At 33.7% G+C, this 22,290-nt stretch overlaps 1 protein-coding gene across 4 annotated transcripts in view; it reads left to right on the top strand.

The window, feature by feature from the left end:
* Nucleotides 1-22,290, top strand: part of CCSER1 (coiled-coil serine rich protein 1) — a 1,475,382-nt gene that overhangs the window by 568,149 nt on the left and 884,943 nt on the right. For all 4 annotated transcript variants that reach the window (XM_058432918.1, XM_058432913.1, XM_032139358.2 and 1 more), the window contains one exon: nucleotides 6,044-6,121. In XM_058432918.1, coding sequence (XP_058288901.1) covers nucleotides 6,044-6,121 — 78 coding nt within the window. The remainder of the gene's footprint in view (nucleotides 1-6,043; nucleotides 6,122-22,290) is intronic.

Genomic DNA, 22,290 nt, shown 5'->3' with positions numbered 1-22,290 from the left:
ACAGGATGCTCCAGAATCGTCTTGTGCCTCTTGTAAATTTCTTGTCCCATCCTGGACTTTTAATTAGCCATTTCTCCTAGGAGCCCTGGCTTCTTTTTTAGAAAAAACAAAAAACAAAAAACAAAAAAAAAACAATATCTAGGCACTGGGTGTTAGTAAGGATATTTTATTTAATAAAGTTAACACATTTTCCACAGAATCAGAAGAAAAACATAAGGCTTGTACAATAAAATATTTATAATACTTGTTAAAGATTCTTTCATTTTCATGGATTAAAAATTAACTCCCTAATTTATGAATCAGTTAACTATATTTCAAAAATAAATTTAAATTTTAAATTTTATATTTTGTTTGTTTTTGCAGTTCCAAGATTTAATAGTGTGAAAACGGAGCTCCCATACAAAGGGAGGGGACCCAAAGAGGGTAGCCTAAATTTTATATTGTTAGATACACACAGCTGACTTGGAAATTGTATACACAGAACATTGATAGTACTAACTGACAAATAGTTTGTGAATCGATTGAGAGTTCTTCCTTTCTTCATATCAAAATGAAGAAGAGAATACTATGTTTCCCAATGCTATTAAAATGAGTACACGTTTGTATTTATCAATAATAAATATAATAGTAGCAGTTATGAGAAGATGTAACACTCAAAATATCAACTTTATTTTCTGATTATTAATAGTGCCTCTTATTCCTCAATTTCTCTGCTTTTTTAGTGACAGAATATTGAGTTTCAAAGCTCTCAACTATGTACTTTGCCCAATGCCAATTAAGCAGTGTCCATTGAGCATGATCACATTTTCAAACTAAACATTTAAATCATTGTTTATAGTAACAGATTATATACTATTTCCCCAAATTTTTGTCTGGATTTAACTTGAGGAAAAAAGTTGCTATTAGTATAACAAAAAATATTTTCTTTCATGCTCATTATTTATTTTGGGGTAGACCAACTCTTATGATTTGCAAGTCTTACTTTTCACTTGGGTTTTATTGTGGTTGTTGTTAATAAACTTTGTATACTTATTTTTTCTCATCAACAATGACTTCTATTAATTAACTTTAAGTTGGTACAAAGATATTGAGTTTGAAGATTTCAATGAGACCACTTATCTGCTTTTTCCAATTTCTTGATAAATTGTCCCTGACTATTCATATATGTTTTAAGGAGCCATCTCATAGGAGCTAAGAGAAGTTCTAGTCCTCCTCCTGCCATTGTTTTCCTTTAGTATGGTGTCATTTTCATTTAGCCTGTTGATATCTGCTCTTCACCAACACGATATTGCAGATTTGAATATGATAAGGTGGCATGGTGTTTGCAGGAACCTCTGTGTGCTTAGATCATAGTTTATTCCTTTTAAATTTTTGAAGAAGAGGGTAGTATTTCCCATCTGTCTCTTGGGATTTTATTTAAAATAGCATTTTTTATGTTTGCTTGTTCCCTCTTTTTGCTCAGGGCCAAAGATGAGCCCAATGGTAAGAGAAACAGTCTCTGAGATAATAGAAACATTGCTTCTCTTGGTATTTCTATTCTCCTTCCCAACTAAATATTTCACTTCTCTCCTTCTGCTAATTATCTTCCTAGGAAGTTCCATAATAACCCACTCTGATGAGAGTCTTGAATATTACTTTAAACATTTCAGTACTGTAGCAAAGCCTTCCTACCCTCCCTTAGACATATCTACAGATAATAAATCCATATTTTTATTTATTATAATTATAGTGAAGACATGAGTAAATATAAGACTTTCATATTATGAGAATAGATTGGTTAAAATATCTGAGATTACTTGCTAAAATTCAAATTAACTGGTGAAAATCTTGTGCTATAACACATATAGTATAAGGATTATTTAATGTTTATTGTATATCAAGAAATTGGAAAAGCATCTTCAAAGAATAAATCTCTGATCCTGCTATCTTTTGCCCATGTGTATTGAAGTGAAAGGTTAGTAGAAGAAAATGTAAGAGAGAATCTTTGAGAACGTGATTGGTAGGCCAATATTTCTTAGGTAAAACACCAAAACCATACACCACAAAATCAAGCTAAAAAAACAAATAGTTTAGAAAACTTTGGCTCTTTTGAATATATGGTTAAGAAAATAAAAAGTTAAACCACAAACTGGATAAAAATGTTTGTAATAAACATATATGCCAAAGGATTTGTATACAATAATCCAATGATAAAAATTGGCAAAATATTTTAATACTGTTAGCAAATGAGATATACTAATGGTTAATGGGCACATGAAATGATGCTTAACATCATTAGTAGCCCATGGAAGAGAAAGTTAAAACCACAATGAGCTTCCACTGCACACCCATAAAATGCCTAATTTTTTAAAAAAGACTGATACACCAGTGTTTGCAAGACGTAGTACAAGTGGAAGTGCAAAATATTACAATCTTTTTGGAAAATAGTTGTCAGTTTCTTATAAAGTTTACATAATACAGGATAATATAAATTTGCCAGAAGACCCAGATATATCATTGGTAAGTATTTACTAAAGATAAATTAAAACACATGTCCAAAAAAAGATATATACTTGAATGTTCAGCATGTTTTTTTCATTAGAGCCCCAAACAGGAAGCAACACAAATCCCATCAGTAAGTGAGTGAATAAGCAAATTTCTGTCCACTATGAAATACTACACAACATTTTGAACTAATAGACTACTGAAATATGCACCAATATGACATGATGAATTTCAGAATCATTTTGCTGAGTGAAATAAGCCAGACCCAAAAGAGTTCGTGCTGTACACTTCTATTTATATGAAATTCTAGAGCAGCCCAAAGCAAACTAGTAAAAGAAAGCACACCATTGTTTCCTGGGAGCAGGGATGGGGATAGTTCAAGACAGAGGCACATGAGGGAACATTTTGAGGTGATGAAAATGTTCTGTATCTGATATTGGTGGTGGTTACATATATGGATATATTTGTCAAAACTCATCTAATTGTATGCGCAAAAACTGAATTATTCTGTAGGTATGTTATATCTCAATAAAGTTGATTTAAAGAAAAGGATGGGTTGGAGGTGAGGAATGAAATCACTTGTCAATTAAGGAAATTGTCTTCTAAAAACAACAGCAACAAAGAAGTGAAAGAGTTTTTTTAAAAATTAGGCAAGTAGAAAGAATTCTAGAGAGCAATATTCATAAAAAGAAGGTGATATTAACCAGAATATTTATAATATGCTCAGTAAATTCTTGTCTAGATTTTATTATTGAACCTAAGGATGACACTTAGGAGAAAAATGAAAGAGACTATAGTCTACATAAATAAAAATAGAAAGGGAGAGGTGACCAATTTGTGCAAAATAACATTTTAATGGTAGGTAAAATGTTAGATTCATATTATTTATCTGTGCTAGTATTTGAAAGAAGCGGTTTGTCTATTGGACTTACAACCAAAAACCAGGTTAAGAACACTCATTAGAATAGGCTTCTTATGACAGGAATGTCTAGTATATCTCCAATGGATTAAAAAAAATCATGAGAATTAAGGAGATTTATTCTGTTGAGATATTTGCTTCTTTTAGAAAACAGCTCTTCTATTTTCCCATAGGATTCACTTTCACATTATTGTGAACCAATCACTTGTAAAATCTCTGAGAAATATATCAAAAGCAGATGAAGCCATAATTCTGGCAGAACATTTTATGAAGAAAGTTGTGGATTAGCAAAAACCATTAGCTTTTAAAAACATCAAATGTAACTTAAGTACTTTATTTAGATATTAAATTCTGTCAGTATTGCTATTGTTGAATGAAAGAGTAAATGGATTAAAATATGAAATATGGATAAGACTTATCTTCGAAAGGTTTACAACAGTATTTGATCTAAAAGAATAAGCAAATTGGAATGATACCTAAATTACAGATCACTGAAAAGCAAATAGGAAAACAATAGGATAAACCTGAAAATACTTTATGTATTTCTCAACTTAGTAACTAAGTACAGTTTATCAGCTGTTGTCATACGAGATTGATTAGTTTTTTTTTTAAATATTTATCTCAAGATTTCCTCAGAACAATAGAATTAAGGTGTCACACTTTAAGGTTGATTTGAAAATTATAGCTGGAACACAATTTTCTCTTAGAATGACATTCAAATAATCAGTGTTACATAATGTAAAATTTGGAGTCTGCTTTTTACTACCTTTTGATTTATACATTAATTTCTGGAAAGTTGTGGGAGACCTCAACCTTTAAAGAAGTTTACCATGAACCTTGACTTTGCACTCATGTTCTTAGGAAAATTAAACCTTCATTGGAAAGACTGTGATCAAGGCTTTTCAATTTTTACAAATGAATGTCACCTATGTCTCCTAAATATATAATTTTTGAGGGTATGATACTTTAATAAGCTATGTAGGCTGTCTATACTACAGGTAAATATCAGATAATTCAACTATGAATGAACTGTGTTCTGTCACTTGCTTAAATTCTTGTGAGAAATCCAACTTTAAGAGATGTAGCTCAAGAGTCTTTTTTTCCATGTTTTTCAGCATAAAGCTTCATTCATGTCTTATGTTAACATCCTGCGGTAAATTAGTTAGCAAGACCAGCCTTGTTTCTCTATTATGTCATATAATCAGAGAGTGAGAGTCAGCAATTCATAATATTTCCTGGATTGATCAAATAAATGGCGTAGAACTCCGGACAAATTTTGAAATTAAAGTCAATAACTAACTCACCTCAATTATCTGGTGCATGTATTTTCCTACTTCCTTTAGTAGATTATTGCTCAATTTTTACCTAATTTCCTTCTTTAGACATTTTTACTCAGTGCACTGCCTTGTATCAATTTCCAAAATAGGTGTGGTATGTGTTAAATTAACATTATGCTGAATATCTTGGTTCCTGTGTTTATAGTTCTTATCCTTGGTTTCTGGACTAGGGAGTCATAAGTAGTCCCAACTTAATGGATATTTAAAATATATCCAGTTTATTGTACCTTTGAATACAGTGAATTGAAAATAATCCTTGAATAGAAAGTCTCTAAGAATAAGTAGCGGTTATAGCACCTATGCTTTGAATGCGTTCTTTTGTTGAAACTTAAGTGAGTCAAACTTGTCTACTTACATCCTTATCTCACTTGAGGTGAATTCATTCTTTGGTTTTAATCTTCACTGCAGAATTTCTGTGTGTTTGCACATATATTTAGAAACCAAGCTGAAAATGTAGATATATATTCTTTTCAATGTTTTATTTTGTTTTATTTGCATATGGGAGAATCCCTCTGAGAGACTGTGTTAAGAATACAATAAAATGACTTCTGTTGCTACCTACTATTAGTATCTTTTTCTTGCTTTTAGAAAAGTAAATTAATGATGAACTTCTAACTGATATATCTTTTTTAGGCTAATCTCTCATTAAAGACGTTTTAATTGATTTTATTTTTAAAAGACTAGATAGACAGCCATTAGCAACATTCCAGACATTCTCTTACATTTGTGTAAATCTTTTATCCTTAAATTTTTGTTTAGCAGAATAAAAGAAAGGTAAAATGTCAGGGGCTATGAATTTAGGAATTTAAAAAATTTAATATTTTTTCAGTTTGTAATTGTATATTATGGCAGATTGATTTACATAATGAAAAAATGGTTGCAATGATTTAAATCTTTGTAGAAGAAAAACTGTAATACATGTTTGCAAATCAGTCTGAAAGACATTGAAATAGCAACATAATGAATTATTACAGATATAGTTTAATTTAAAAAAAGGTAAAATATAAATTAAGCAATGATGATAATAAATACCACCCTAACACAAAAATTGACTATTATATTTGATAAAATGCACTTAAAATATACATGGAGAGTGATAATTTGACTAATTTCCCAGATAATCATTTCTATATAAGGAATGATTTATTACATAATTATGATTAAATCTACATTAAATCTGATTCTTTACATTCATATTTTACTTATTATTTATTTATTTTAATGATTTATTTATTTTTCTAAATTATGAATAGTCAAAATGACAAAACAATCCTAATTTGATTCCATTTCACTGTCCTTGCAGAGTGCAGACATGAGTCCAGCAAGCAGTACCACGTCACTTCCTGTTAGTCCTCTTACCGAAGAGCCAGTGCCTTTCAAGGTAAAAAACAAACAAGAAAGCATTATTTATAAAAATTTTAGGATAGTTAATAAATAGTTTAAAATAGTTTACGTGTAGATGGTGAAGTGAACTGCTTTAATCTTCAAGGGTCTGATTTCAAATCTTAAAATCATTTTTTTGTGTGTTCCATTGTCATTCTATTGCTAACTAAAGGTAAAGGTTTGAATGAAAATTAATACTTTATGGGACAATTGTTTGTCTTACATGTAAATGGTGGAGTTTTATTGTAATACGTTGATGCACATGAATTAGAGGTTTTAAATAATTTGTTTATAGTAATTATATTAATATAAGTCATAGGGGTAGAAGGAAACATTCAGCCCTCATCTAGTGGTTAAATTTTCATTAACAATGCTAGGTTACCCATAATTAATGATGTAATCCTTTTAAAATAAGGGTCAGAATCAAGAGTTGAAATATGGAATCATTCCACCAAACATATTGTATTTAATAAATATTTGAGTAAATATGCAAATAAGTATGTGGTATGACTGATGGCATTTTTTTCAGTTTGGGAAGCTATATACATAACAAATACGAAGTCTTTTTTGCCACTTAAGATTAGATGTTTCCATTTAAACCAAAGCTTGTAGATCAACTATTTTATGTTTGTACTGGGGTATTTAGATATTATTAGGATTATTATAAATAAAAATAATTCTTAAGAGCCTGAGGAAAAAAACGTAAAATGTTGGGATGATGTACTTAAGTGCACTGATTTCAGAATAGTTTGGTTTAAAGACAGGTGCACATTTTATCACTTTTATGATTGCAATATTTTAACATACAATTATTATGATAATTTTTTATTTTTCATATGAGGACTGTCTTTTATTCAATTTTATATTGCTTATGCCTAGTGCAGTTGCTGGCATGGATTTTCATATACTCAATATTGCTGTCTTGTTGAAATGATAATTATAGAAGGCTAAGAATTCAAATGAGAGTATTTAGTTTTCTAATTATGGATACTTTTTTGCTTAATGAGAGTCAAATATTTGTTAGAAGGCCCTTTCTATACCTGCTAATTGTTAAATACTGAATGATATTCTGATTACATTATTTATTGAAACATATTTTCTTTATTGTTATACAGATAAATGAGAAAATAATAGTAATGCTACAAAGTTTGATGTTACCGTTTTATGGTATATGGAACAAATTTACTGAAGAAGCATATCTTTAACAAGATTTTAATTGAATTCTCAAAACTTCACCAGAAACCATTTTTTCTTTTTAATATATTGACAATGATTACAGTGTTTGAAAATTAATGTATTTTTTAACAGAGGTTAAAAAAGTTAGACATATTTCAGAATCTGCTGACATAAAGCTAATATAAATATAAATTAGTTTCTCTAACTGGTTCTGAGAGATCAATAGTTTTGGGGTAAATGTAAATGGTTCTATAAGAAATTAAAACTTCCAAGTGCTTATAATATATAATATTGTCTTTTGATGGCCAACATAGTTATAGTGACTTTTAATTTACTCCTTTTGTGAAAGGAATATTGCTTATATCTTTTCAAAATATTTAATCACCTATAAAATTATCCCACTAGTGTTTATAAGTATCTAAACTTAAAATTCAAAATTATGAAATAAAACTATCTGCTTCTTTCATTTTTAGCTTATAAATTGTTATTGTGTAAATGAGTAATACAATACTTAATGTTATATAAACACAAAATATACAGAACTATTTTGAACAGAATCTTAACAGTATAAAGCATTGTAATTTCAAGGATATGTTGAGAATTATATAACACATAGAAGACATTTAAGTTTTCTTGTAACCATATTCTGAAAAAGTCTAATATTATAATTCATATGTCTAAAACTTTGATTAAAATTATGACATTTGAATAGCTAGGTAACTAGAAAATAAAAGGTTGTCTTTTTCACCTATTCCCCATGAATGTGACATGATATTTCATATTCGTATTAGATTAATCCTCTTAACCTCTTGGCTTACTTTTCTAAGATACAGTGATTTCAGCACTCAACCCCATCACAATCCACCCTAACATTAGAAGAGCAAAGCTTCTTCTAATATTGGTGGGTGACTGAGGGATTTAATTTTCCTTTTTCCTCTGAGAAGTAATTAGATTACTAGAAGAAAGGTATTTACTCCACTTTCTTGGTCATTTTTGGAAGCACTCAGAACAGTTGGAGGAAGATATCTTGTTTTGGCTGGTATGTTTATCAAGGTGCATGCTTTTTTTTAAGCATTACCTTCAGAATGACATTCAGATTAAGTTGATTTCAACCACGTCATTTGAAATAAAGACAAATGGTAAATTATTTTTATAAAAAATAAATACTTTCCCACTAATACCCATGCCTTTATTCTTCAATGTTAGATAAGAAATTGGCTATTGTTAAGAATGTACCATAGTAAGATATATTAAATTAAGTATGGAAAAAAAGATGGCATCCTAGGGACTATCCCATGGTAGGTTAAACTTTAGAGGTACATGAATTTAAAATGGCAATTCAGTCTTGTTTGGGATCGAATGTTTATTTTTTCCAATATGGCAGCATTTTTCAACTTTGTTAGTATTGGAGCCCATTCTTTCAATTAAATAAAAACGATCTGCCCTGAAAGACAGTCTAAGCCCCGCATACATACTCACTTCTCTATTCCCCCACACTATGGTTCAGTTCCTGCTAAACTCATATTTACTATTTAAAAACCATTGCTAGAGTGGTTTGTTTGGTGTAGCTAGCCTTTCAAAACTGAGGACATTTCACACAAAAATTCATCCAACTTTGTCTTAAACAATTGAAAAATCTGGAAAGTTTGTGGATCTCGTTGTAAGTAGAACTACTTGATAAGAGATGAGAAGGCTTTCTCCATCTAGACAGGGCACATAAACTCCAGGTCACCACAGTCATCACCATTCCTACTATATTCATGCCAGGTGATGAATGCATTTGACTGTATTCCTTCATAGAAGACAGTGTATAATTCACAGTCTTCCACATATACTACACATAATAAACTCCAGATTTCCTGGGCAGCCTCTTGATACTGAGGGGTTTTTAGGATGCTTGTTTCAAAAAGTTTCTTTTATAAGAACTGTCAAATTCTTTTACCTTTATAAACTATTGTTATGGGCATCTATTTGGAAACAAAAGGCAAATGTATAACCTCTAGTTTTTGTTGTTTTTTAATAGAATATTCAGCATTATATCAACTGTACACACATATGGTCTGACACATGCCACTACATCATTAGAGAAGAGCCAAAGGATAACCAATTTTGCATAGGTAGGAACAAAATGTTATCAAACATCAACAACAGAATCATAAAAGTTCGAGATCATTAAAGTGAAACATTGCTCTGATAAAAAACAGTGGATTGCTTAGCCATTAAGTTTTTTATAGTTTTCTGAGGACTAAACCTGAACAAAATTGATGTTGTTAATTTTAATGTGTTTATTCTATCCTTTTCTGTCTTTTCCCTCTGGCATTCTCCCTGATTTCTTGCAAACATCTAATCACTTCCCATCTCATCTGCCTGACATCTCCCTTTGTTAGCCTTGGTAAAATGCTCCACACTGAAGATGGCTTCAAGCCACTACATTTTACTGTTCTTTAGCAGGATGACCCTTTCAATGTTTTGTACATGTGCAGTTATTAGCAGCCTCAATCCATTCCTGGAACTAACACTATTGAAGCTAAAGCTGGCTCATTGCTCCTGACTCTCCATAAAAGTACAATTTATCATGAGCCGTGTTCTTTTTGCTAGTAGTGTTCATCAGTTTTTAAATTTATTTGTACTTCAATGAAGCATGATGGCTACATTTCAGTCTCTTTTCCTACTTAAGTAATATTTTTTGATTAGATATGTTAGGAAATCACAGTGTCCTACTGTACTGTATTACATTTATCCTATGATAAATTCAGCAGGAAATAATAAACTTCTGTTCTATTGTTCTTTGGACTTCTGAAGACTTTTGTGCTTCAAAAGTGCACAAAGGCATTGAGGAATACCCTCCATTCACCAATCCTTGATCAAAATTTAAAACAAACAAACATAATTAATTGCATTTCTTGGCCCATTGACTACTGCTTCTCTGGGATGTTTGCATTCCTGGAATGCCTAGAGGGAGTGTCACAGTACCTAGAATGCACAATGGCACCACCCTCTCCGAGGTATGGCCACATTCCCAAAGAACTGACACTGTGGCATTTGGTTCTTTCCTAGGTCTCTTCTTCTTATGAAATCCAAGGTTCTCTGACTTCTTTTCCTCATCGCTAGTTATTACTCTTTAGTCTAAAGAAACTCCAAGCTTCTCTCAGAGATGTTTCTTCTCTCCTTAAATCAGCCAGGGCACTGAAAAACAATAGCAAGAATAAGAACAAGAAAAAACTCTTTGATGTACTTTTTAGGAATAGCATTGTGTTTGAAGATTCTTCTGCCATGACATGAACCTAACTTTAATATGCACAGAGCCACCTTGCTTAAGCAGGGGATAGAAAGGAGGAAGTAGATAAATAAATTGTTTCAAAAATTTTTTTTGTAGGCTGGGTGTAGTGGCTCACCCCTCTAATTCCAGCACTTTGGGAAGCCGAGGCAGGAGGTTCGCTTGAGCTCAGGAATTTGAGCCCAACCTTAGCAACACATGGAGACCCCATCCCTATTATTTAAAAACATATATCCTGCCATGAAATACTGGCATGTTAAGCAATAAAAATGATGCTTAACTTTTCGTGACCACAGAGCCTGGATTCAGGAATTAGTAATGTGTAGTAACACACAGTTTGCTCCCTATTGTATAAAATAAAGTGTGTAGAAAAAAAGATGCAGTAAATATAGAATTATTAATCTTCAACTCTCGGGATGGATCATACTATTTTAAGAAAAATTTTCTGTAGTTTCTATAGTGACCACTTATTTCTATTTTTAAAACAATATTTATTTTTAATAAGGCAGAAAAGATAATTGGGGGCATTAGAAGCAATGTAGTCTAATTAGGAGACTGTCTGGGAGGATCAAACCCCAGTTTTGCTACTTTCTAGCTATGTGAGACCTTGAGCCAGTTATTTTGTGTCCAAATATCTTATTTATAAAATAACAACAGCAACTACTTCTTCATTAGGTTATTATAAGGTTAAGCAAGTTAATAAATGAAAAGTGTCTACAATAGCACATAGTAACCCATATGTAAGTGTTGATTATTATTTTTATAGATGCAAGACCTCCATGTTCAATGCAAGAAAGTCTTATAAATACTGTAAGGCAGAAATTTTGCCACTGAACTCCTACTACTTTATTTTCAAATATGAAAGAAATATATTTTAAACTTAAATTATTTACTTTGATGAAGATTCAAGTTTAACATTTATTCCTACAAGTCATGCTATTTATTTTATACCCTTGAGTATTCAGTTGAGCTTATATATCAGATTCCTCTTATGAAAAATGATTAATGGAAATGTTTATTAATTTTGAGAAGGAGTAAATATAATGAATTTGTCTTGAGGGAAAACTGGTAAATATAATGAAACACTACTTGGAAAAAAATATATAATAGCTTCTGTAACAATAAGAACATATATATATATTGGCCGGGCGCGGTGGCTCATGCCTGTAATCCCAGAACTTTGGGAGGCTGAGGCGGTTGGATCACGAGGTCAGGGGATTGAGACTATCCTGGCTAACACGGTGAAATCTCGTCTCTACTAAAAATACAAAAAAATTAGCCTGGCGTGGTTACGGGCTCCTGCAGTCCAAGGTTCTCGGGAGGCTGAGGCAGTAGAATGGCCTCAACCCAGGAGGCGGAGCTTGCAATGAGCGGAGATCGCACCACTGCACTCCAGCCTGGGCTACAGAGCGAGACTCCATCTCAAAAAATAAATAAAAATAAAAATAAAATAAAATAACAAGAGAACATATAGTATCTTTTTATCAGGAATACACCATAGCAACTTTTTCTTTTGTTATCCAAACCACCACAGTAATGTAACCTGGTAACATCCTAAAAGCATACCTTCCAGTCAAGGAATATTATTTAACCACTTTAGAATACTGGGGAAACACCTATTGTGAACAAAGCGCTGCTGCTATTTTACTTGTTTATATATTATAACATCAACATAGTGAGTAGTTTCAATTTATTTCGTCTAAATATATCATTATGTAAAAGAACACATTTGGAGACTCTAAAAGACAGAGATCAAATTGTGGCATGACCTTCGCAACATCATCTGTTGTGTATCTTGCATAGACTCGTTTTTGTGTGTGTATGAGAGAGTTTTTATTGTTCCTTTTCATTTGTTGAATGTAATGGTCTCTCTTAGTATTAGAAATCGCTTTTTTATTATATCCCTGGAAGAGCCCACTATGGTATATTTCTGCATTTCTGGTCATTTTTTACTAAGCCATCTGTGCATTTAAGGATTTGTTGATGAATCAATTTGTCAAATACCTACCATGTTCTTAGTAATATTCTAAGGCATTGGTATATCGATGTCAACAACACGGACAAAATCCCTGCATTAATGGTGTTTGGGTTCTTGGGAGAAGAAATAGACAACCAGCAAATAAATATATAAAATGTCAGGTACGGTGATAAATGTTATGATGAAAAGTAAAGCGGAATATGAAGGATAGAAAGTGGCACTGGAGTGTGTTGGTGTTTCAAAAAGAATGGCCAAGGAAGGCCACTTTGATTATGGAACATTTTAGTAGAGACCATAATGAAGAAAGGGAGAAAGCCACTCATGTTTTTATGGGAAGAAACCTGAGAATAACAACTGCAAAAGCAAGAGAATACTCGGTCATATCAGGAATGGCAAGACATTGTGTTTAGAGTAGAATGAATGAAGAGACAAGTAATACGAGTTTAGGTCACAGAGAAATCTTATCTTAAAAGGTCTAGTATGTCATGGTAAAGACTTAAGATCTTATTTCACATATGATGAAAAGCCATTGGAGTGTTTGTTGAAAAGAAAGAGTGACATAATCAGACTATTGTTAAACTATTGCTTTGGTTCTGTGTAGATACAGGCATTACTGGACATGGTAAAAGAAGGAAGTCAAGGCTCCTATAGTTGAAAGATTATGATGGCTTAAACTGGAGTGGTAAAAGTTGAGGCGATAAGAATTGATTGAATATTGAGTAAATTTTGAATGTGGGGTCAGCAGGATTTGTTAATATATTGTATGTAGAATATCCTAAAAGAACAAAGTCAAAGATAGTTTCTGATACTAATTTTTTAATGTTTTCCTATTTTTACTCTTTAGGTAACTTTCTGACATTACAAAAATAAATAGCATGATACAGAGATTAGTAAAATCTTATTTGTTTGGTTGGCTTAATTGTGTTAGTAGTGAGGCAGTAATTGTGAAATGGCAGATGCTGTTGGTTTTGCAAGGGATAATATTCAATCCTACAAGTAATACTAATTTCTGGTAATATATTTTATCTGCCAGACAACTGAAAGCACATAGGTAAAACTAAACATAATTTGGGGTGGATGCTGATAAATCAATAATTATGGTATAGAAATATTATTCATTAATACATAGGGGAAAAAATAAGCAGGCAAAAATAAAATTCTTTGAGGGATAGCTGATGAATTTTGAATATAAAACCATACAATAGGTATATATTTAAGGAATCAATGTATTTTATAAAAATAATTTTAAATAAACATGGCATCATTGTGGTTCTCTAATGGGAATAAATTTTAAGAGGGATCTATTATTTATACTATGTATATTTAAAGCAATTATTTTTGATTAATGTAATACAAAATGATAGTTTCACTCATGTAACTCCAAGTAATAAACCATCTCAAAACCTCTCAGTCTAAAATAATAATTTATTATTGTTGTTTGTGATTCTGTAGGTCTACTGGACTCATCTGGGCAGTTCTTGTGTGAGGTTTAAAGTGGGTACAGTCAGACTGAGGTTGAGAATGGGGTCCTCTGAAGGCTCAGGTGAGGTAGACTCCCAGGATAATTCCTTTATTCACAAGTCTGGTGCTGGGCTGGAAACACTGTACCTATTGGGATTTCTCTCTCTCTCTCTCTCACTGCTCTATTCTACTTCTGCCTCCCTCTTTCTCTCCTCAGCCTCTCCATGGACTAGCTTGAGCTTTCTCACAACATGCTGGTTTTGGATAATTAGACTTGTTATATGATAGTTGGCTTCCCTTAGGGTGAATGTTCCACAGGAAAAGAAAGGGAAACATGTCAGTCTAATTAGGACTAGACCAGAAATACACAGCTTCACCTCCACATCTTTCTGTTGATTTAGCAGTTCCAGGGTGTGTCGACGGTCCCTAAGACTACCCCTACATTCGGAGATTTGTAAGAAGACACAGAATTCAACAGAGATCACCCTCTCCTCTACCAGCATTGTGAACGCAGGACATGTATGTGATGTTTCTGCCCAGTAAAGGCCATTAGCAACTCAGCACCAAAGGATTTTAATGGGGGCTTATCATGTAGGAACCCTGTACCTAGTGTATATCAATATTCTAAACTCCCAGAAGAAATCAGGTATTTAACATAAACAATATTGTACAAATATTGTTTGTACAAACTACTTAGGGACAGTGAGCCAATCTTATCATTTATGGAAATCTTTATATGTATGTAGGACTCTGGTTACCAGTCAGTCAAGTTCTTAGATTCCAACCAGTGGTTAATCTTGCAAGTAAGCCTTTCTAAGCACTGTATATTAGTTTTCTATCTCCATCAGTTTAATTATTGTAATATTTACCTCCCGTAAATAAGAACATGTGTAATTTTCTTACTTTCCTTGGCATATTTCACTTAACATAATACTTCCAGCTCCATCCATGTTGTTACAAATAATAGCATCTAATTCTTTTTTATGGCTGAATCGTATTCATTGTGTATATGTATCACATTTTCTTCATCCATTCATCTGTTGATAGTCACTTGGATTATTTGCAAGTCTTGACTGCTATGAATAGTGCTACAATAAACATGGGAGTGCAGATATCTCTTCAATACACTAATTTCCCTTCTTTTGGGAATATGTCTAGCAGTGGGATTGCTGGATCAAATGGTACGTCTATTTTTAGTTTTGTGAGGAACCTCCAAGTTGTACTGCATAGTAGTTGCACAAATTTACATTCCCACCAACATTGTATGAAGGTTCCCTTCTCTTCACATTCTCCCAAGCATTTGTTATTTTGCCTGCCTTTTGGATAAACATCATTTTAACAAGGATGAGACGATATCTCATTGTAGTTTTGATTTGCGTTTCTCTGATGATTAGTGATGCTGAGCACCTTTTGATATATGTGTTTCCCATTTGTATGTATTCTTTAGAGAAATGTCTATTCAGATGTTTTGGCCATTTTTAAATTGCATTGTTAATTTTTTTTCCTATAGAGTTGTTTGAGCTCCTTATATATTCTGATGTTAATCCCTTGTTCAGTGGATAATTCTCAAACATTTTCTCCCATTCTGTGAGTTTCTCTTCACTTTATTGTTTCCTTTGTTGTGCAAAAGCTTTTCAACTTGATGTGATCCCATCTATCCAATTTTGGCTCGGTTGACTGTGGTTTAGGGGTATTAAGAAATCCTTGTCTAGTCCACAGTCCTAGAGAGTTTCCCCAGAGTTTTCTTTTAGTAATTTGATAGTTAGGTCTTAGATTTAAGTCTTTAATCCATTTTGACTTGATATTTTGTATATGTTCAGAGATAGGGGTCTAGTTTCATTCTTCTGCATATGGATATTTAGATTTTCCAGCATCATTTATTAAAGAGATTTTCCTTTCCCCAATGCATGTCTAGGCACTTTTGTCAAAAATGAGTTTTCTGTATATGTATCGATTTGTTTCTGGGTTCTCCATTCTGTCCCATTGGTCTATGTGTCTGTTTTTATGCTAGTACCCTGCTGTCTTGTTTACTATAGCTCTGTAATATGATTTCAAGTCAGGTAATGTGATTCCTCTAATTTTGTTCTTTTTTCTCAGGATAGCTTCGGCTATTCTGGGTCTTCTGTGATTCCAAATTTATAAATTTTAGGATTGTTTTTAATATTTTTGTGAAAAACATCAATTTAATCTGTAGATTATTTTTATTTTTTATTTTTATTTATTTTATTTTATTTATGTATTTATTTATTTTGAGATGGAGTCTCACTTTGTCGCCCAGGCTGGAGTGCAATGGTGTGATCTGGGCTCACTGCAACCTCCCCCTCCGGGTTCTTGCCATTCTTCTGCCTCAGCCTCCCAAGTAGCTGGGGCTACAGGCTCCTGCCACCACGCCCAGCTAATTTTTTGTATTTTTAGTAGAGACGGGATTTCACCGTGTTAGGCAGGATAGTCTCGATCTCCTGACCTCGTGATCTGCCCACCTTGGCCTCCCTAATCTGTAGATTTCTTTAAATAGTATGGACATTTTAACAATATTGATTCTTCCAATTTATGAATCTGGAATATCTTTTCATTTTTGTGTCCTCTTCAATTTATTTTATCAGTGTTTTATAGTTTTCACTGTAGAGAGCTTTCATTTATTTGGTTAACTCCTAGGTATTTATTTTTGTTTATAGCTATTGTAAATTGGATTACTTTCTTGATTTTGTAATTTACACCATTTTCAGATAGATTCTGTTGGGATATAGAAATGTTACTGATTTTTGTGTGTTGATACTGTATCCTGCAACTTTACTGAATTTGTTTTTCAATTCTAATACTTTTTTTGGTGGAGTCTTTAGGTTTTTCCAAATATGAGGTCATATTACCTGCAAACAAGTATAATATGGTTTCTTCCTTTCCAATTTGAATGGCTTTTATTTCTTTCCCTTTTCTGATTGCTCTAGCTAGGTCTTCCAGCACTATGTTGAATAACAGTGGTGAAAGGGCATCCTTGTTTTGTTCCAAATCTTAGACGAAAGACTTTCAGATTTTCCCCATTTAGTATAAGCTGTGAGTCTGTCATATATGGCTTATATGGCTTTTATTGTTTTGAGGTATGTTTCTTCTACACTCAGTTTTTTAGGGTTTTTATCATGAAAGAGTGTTGAATTTTATCAAATGCTTTTTCAGCATCTATTAAAATAATTATATGTTTATTGCCCTTCATTCTGTTGACATGGCATGTCATATTAATTGATTTTTATACATTAAACCAGGCTTGTATATGTAGAATGAATTCTACCTGGTCATGATGAATGATCTTTTTAATGTGTTGTTGAATGCAGTTTGCTAGTATGCTGTTGAGGATATTTGCTTCAATGTTCATGAGGGATATTGTCCTGTAGTTTTCTGTTTTGGATGGGTCTTTGTTTAGTTTTGGTATCAGGGTAATATTGAACTCATAGAATGATTTTGGAAGTATTTTCTCCTCTTCCACTTTTCAGAATAGCTTGATTGATATTATTTCTTTAAATGTTTGCTAAAATTCAGCAGTGAAGCCATTGGGTCCTGGGGTTTTCTTTGTTTGGAGATGTTTTATTACAGCTTCAACCTCATTACTTATTATTGGTCTGTTCAGATTTTACATTTCTTCATGGTTCAATCTTGATAGATTTTATGTGTCTCAAAATTTATCCATTTCTTCTACGTTTTCTAATTTATTGGCACATAGTTGCTCATGGTAACTTTAAATTTATGTAGTATCAGTTATAATGTGTCCTTTTTCATCTCTGATTTTATTGATGTGGGCTTTCTCTCTTTTCTTAGTCTGGCTAAAGGTTTATTGATCCGTATTCTTTATTTTACTAATTTTGGTTTTGAGTGCTCTTTTCTAGTTCTGTAAAATGCATTGTTAGGTTGTTTATTTGAAGTGTTTCTACTTTTTTGAAATAGGTGCTTATAACTATAAATTTCCCTCTTAGAACTGCTTTCACTATAGCTCATAGGTTTGGGTATGTTGTGTTTTCATGTTCAATGGTTTCAAGAAATTTTTAAATTTTTTTCTTATTTTAATCATCGACCCTCTGATCACTCAGAAGCATATTGTTTAATTCCATGAGTTTGTACAGTTTCCAAAATTCCTTGTGTTATTGATTTCTCATTCTATTGTATTGTGGTCAAAGAATATAATTGATATAATTTCATTTAAACAAAATTTTAAGACTTGTTCTGTGGCCTAACATATGGTCTATCCTTGAGAATTATTTATGTGCTGAGGAGAATAATGTGTCTTCTGAAGCCTTTGGATGAAAAATGTTCTGTAAATATCTGTTAGGTCCATTTGGCCTGTTGTCCAGATTAAGTCCAATGTTTCTTTGTTGATTTTCTGTCTGGATGATCTGTCCAATGCTGAATGTGGGGTGTTGAAGTCCCCAAGTATTATTGTATTGGAGTCAATCTCTCTCTTTAGCTCTAATAATATTTACTTTATAAACCTGGATGCTCTAATGTTGGGTGTGTATATATTTACAATTGTATCCTCTTGCTGAATTGACCTCTTTATCATTATATAATGACCTTCTTTGTGTCTTTCTATATTTTTTGTCTTGAAATCTACTTTTTCTAATATAAGTATAGCTAGTCCTGCTCTTGTTTCCATTTGCAAGGAATATCTTTTTCCATCCCTTTATTTTCAGTCTATGTTTGTTCTTACAGGTGAAGTGTGTTTCTTGTAGGAAACAGATTATTGGGTCATTTTTTTATCCATTCAGCCACTCTATGACAGCCACTATAAACAATTGGAGAGTTTATTTCATTTACATTCAATGATATTATTAATAAGTAAGGACTTACTCCTACTTACTCCTATTTTGTTTTCTGGTTGTTTTTTCCTTCTTTCCTCCCTTGCTGTTTTCTTTTGTGTGAAGGTAATTTTCTCTGGTGGTATGTTCTGATTTCTTGCTTTTTATTTTTCTTTATCTGCTGTGGGTTTTTTTGATGTGAGGTTACCATGAGATTTGCAAGTAACAACTTATAACCCATTTTTTTCAGCAATAGGTTTAAAATGCAATGACAACATGGATTGCATGAACAAACAAGTACAGAGAAAACTATTAAAAACCCTACACTTTAACTTCATCCTCCAACTTTTTAACTTTTTACTGTTTCTATTTATATATTATACTAACTAGGTCTTGAAAAGTTGTTCTAGTTATTATTTTTGTTACATTCATCTTTTAGTTTTTCTACCCAAGATATGAGTAGTTTACATACTATAGTTACGGTGTTATAATAGTCTGTGTTTTTCTGTGTACTTACTATTACCAGTGAGTTTTGTAACTTCGGGTGATTTCTTATTGCTCATTAACATCCTTTTCTTTCAGGTTGAAGAATTCTCTTTCTTTAGCATTTCTTGTAGGACAGGTTTGGTGTTAACAAAATCTCTCGTCTTTTGTTTGACTGAGAACATCTTTATTTCTCCTTCATGTCTGAGGGTATCTTTGATGGCTATACTATTCTAGGAGAAAGGTTTTATTCCTTCAGCACTTTAAATATGTAATGCCATTCTTTCTTGGCCTGTAAGGTTTCCACTGAAAAGCCTGCTGCCAGACCTATAGGAGCTCCATTGTATGTTGTTCCTTTCTCTTGCTGCTTTTTAGGATCCTTGCTTTATCCTTGTCCTTTTTTAGTTTAATTATTAAGTGTCTTGAGATAGTCTTCTTTGGGTTAAACCTGATTGGTGTTCTGTAAATTTTAGGTACTTAAATATTTATATCTTTGTCTAGGTTTGGGAAGTACTATGTTATTGTCCATACCTCAATTTGTCTCTCTACGTCTTCTTTAAGGCCAATAATGCTTAGATTTGCCCCCTTTAGGCTATTTTCTAGATTTTGTAGGTGTGCTTCATTCTTTTTACTTTTTATCTCCCCTATGTATTTTCAAATAGCCTGTCTTCAGGCTGACTACTTTTTTTTCTCCTTGATCAGTTCTTCTGAGACTCTGATCTATTCTTCAGTATTTCAATTGCATTTTTCAGCTCTAGAATTTCTGCTTGATTCTTTTTAATTATTTCCATCTATTTGTTAAATTTATGTGATAGGTTCTGATTCCTTTCTCTTTGTTATCTTGAATTTCATTGAGTTTCCACAAAATAACTATTTTGAATTCTCTGTTTGAAAGATCACATATCTCTGTTTCTCTTCAGCACATTGGCCACTGGAACCATATTTAGTTTCTTTGGTGAGGTCATGTTTTCCTAGATGGTATTGATGCTTGTGGATATTCATCAGTGTCTGGTGTCTGGGTATTGAAGAGTTAGGTATTTATTGTAGTCTTCGCAGTCTGGGCTTGTTTTTGAACCCATCCTTCTTAGGAAGGCTTTCCAGGTGTTCAAAGGGACTTTGGTGCTGTGATCTAAGTCTTTGGTCACTGCAGCCATATCTGCATTAGAGGACACCCCAAGCCGAATAATGCTGTCATCTTGCAGACTCATAGGGATACTGCCTTGGTTCTTGGCTAGGGTCAGGCACATTTTTTTTTGCTTTACCAGACAGAGATTCTTGTTATTTTCTCTTACTTTCCCCCAAACATAGTCTCTCCCACTATTTTGAGTTATCAAGAGCTGGGGAAGGGTGATACAAGCACCCCTTTTGCCACCTCATGGGGACCAAGCTGCGTTCAACCCAAAACCGACACCGCATTGTGTCTTCCCAAGGCCCACTGTGACCTCCCAAGGCCCATTATGACCAATGCCTGGCTATCACCTGTGTTCATTCAAAACCAAAGGCTCTACAGTCAGCACGTGGCGAATCCAGCCAGGCTTGTTTTCTTCCCTTCACGGCGCTGAGTTTCTCTCTCCCTGTAGCCAACACTACCTCAGGCCCAGGGCGAGCAATGCCTGGCTGCTGTTGATGTTCGCCCAAGGCCCTGTGCTCTTTCATCAGCTTATGGTGAATGCTCTTGTCCTGAGTCTCTCCTTTCAGAGAAGTGGGCTCCTGTCTGGCCCAGGGCAGGTCCAGAAATGCCATCCAGGAGCCAGTGCCTGGAATCCAGGACCCCAGGAGCTTGTTTGTTGCTCTTCCCCACTATGGTGGAACTGGTACAAGCTGCAATAAAAAGTCCCATTTACTCCTTCCTTTCTTTTTCTAAGCAGGAGACTCTACCCATAGCCACCACAGCTGTGAATGTGCTGGGTCACAACTGAAGCCAGCATAGCTCTGAGTCTCACTCAAGGCCAGCGGGGATGCCTGCTGCTGCTGCTCATTATTTAGAGCCCAAGGGCTGTTTAGTCAGCAGGTTATGCATCCTGCCAGGACTGGGTCCTTCCCTTTAGGGCGGTGGATTCCCTTTGGCCCAGGGTGTATCTGGAGTTGTCATCCAGGAGCTAGGACATGAAAGGGGGGCCTCAGGTCTCTGCCTGTTGCCCTATTCTATTGTGGCTGTTTCGATACTCAAGTTGAAAGACAAAGTCCTCTTTACTTTCCCCTCTCCTCTCCTTAAGCAGAGAGAAGAAGTCTCTCCCGGAGCTGCAAGCTGTGCTACCTGGAGTTGGGGGAGGGTTGACGCATAAACTCCCTCGGCTGCCCCAGCTTGTGTCTCACTGGGTCATATGCATCTTAGCTTCATGGGCTCCAAGTTTAGCACCAGGACTTGCCCAGGAATTGCAGTCCTTATGGGCTAGATTGCATTTCAAGTTTGTTTAGGACCCCCGAGCTCTTTAGCCTATGGTAGCGGGGCTTACTGGAATTCAGGTTCCAATTGCTGGGATAAGTAATTCACCTCTGGCTAGGGCTGATCTAAATGCTCCCTCCATGGTCACCAACTGAGCTCTGCCCTGAGTCACTTTCCACTGTGACCAGGCAGCACTGTGTTCCAATGCTAAGTTCCACAATCAGTGCACTGTACCTCCTTGAAGCACACAGATTCTCTCTCCACGGCAGGTGGCTGACTACTACTGGGGAATAGGGAAGGGGTGGTGTAGGTGATTCAAAACTGTCTTTTCTACCCTCTTCAGTGCCTCTTTCCTCGATATGATGTTAAAACCAGGTACTGTAATTACTTACCTGAGTTTTGGTTCCTATGAAGATGCTTTCTCGTGTGGACAGTTGTTCAATGTGTTGTTCCTGGTTGGGGGGAATGATTTCTGGATGCTTCTATTCAGCCATATTGTTCCTCCTTCCTCACTATATCCCTCAATGCTATTTTAATTTCCATTAAGTTTGGAAATTTTCATTAAATGTCACCATATTTAAATTAACTTCAAATAATTATGTTTTTAAAAAGTATTTTACAAAAT

This window comes from Hylobates moloch, unplaced genomic scaffold (assembly GCF_009828535.3).
Source record: "Hylobates moloch isolate HMO894 unplaced genomic scaffold, HMol_V3 SCAFFOLD_2, whole genome shotgun sequence".
NCBI classification, from domain to species: domain Eukaryota; kingdom Metazoa; phylum Chordata; class Mammalia; order Primates; family Hylobatidae; genus Hylobates; species Hylobates moloch.
The sequence above is the reverse complement of the archived record's forward strand: the minus strand, read 5'-3'. Positions and strand labels throughout refer to the sequence as shown.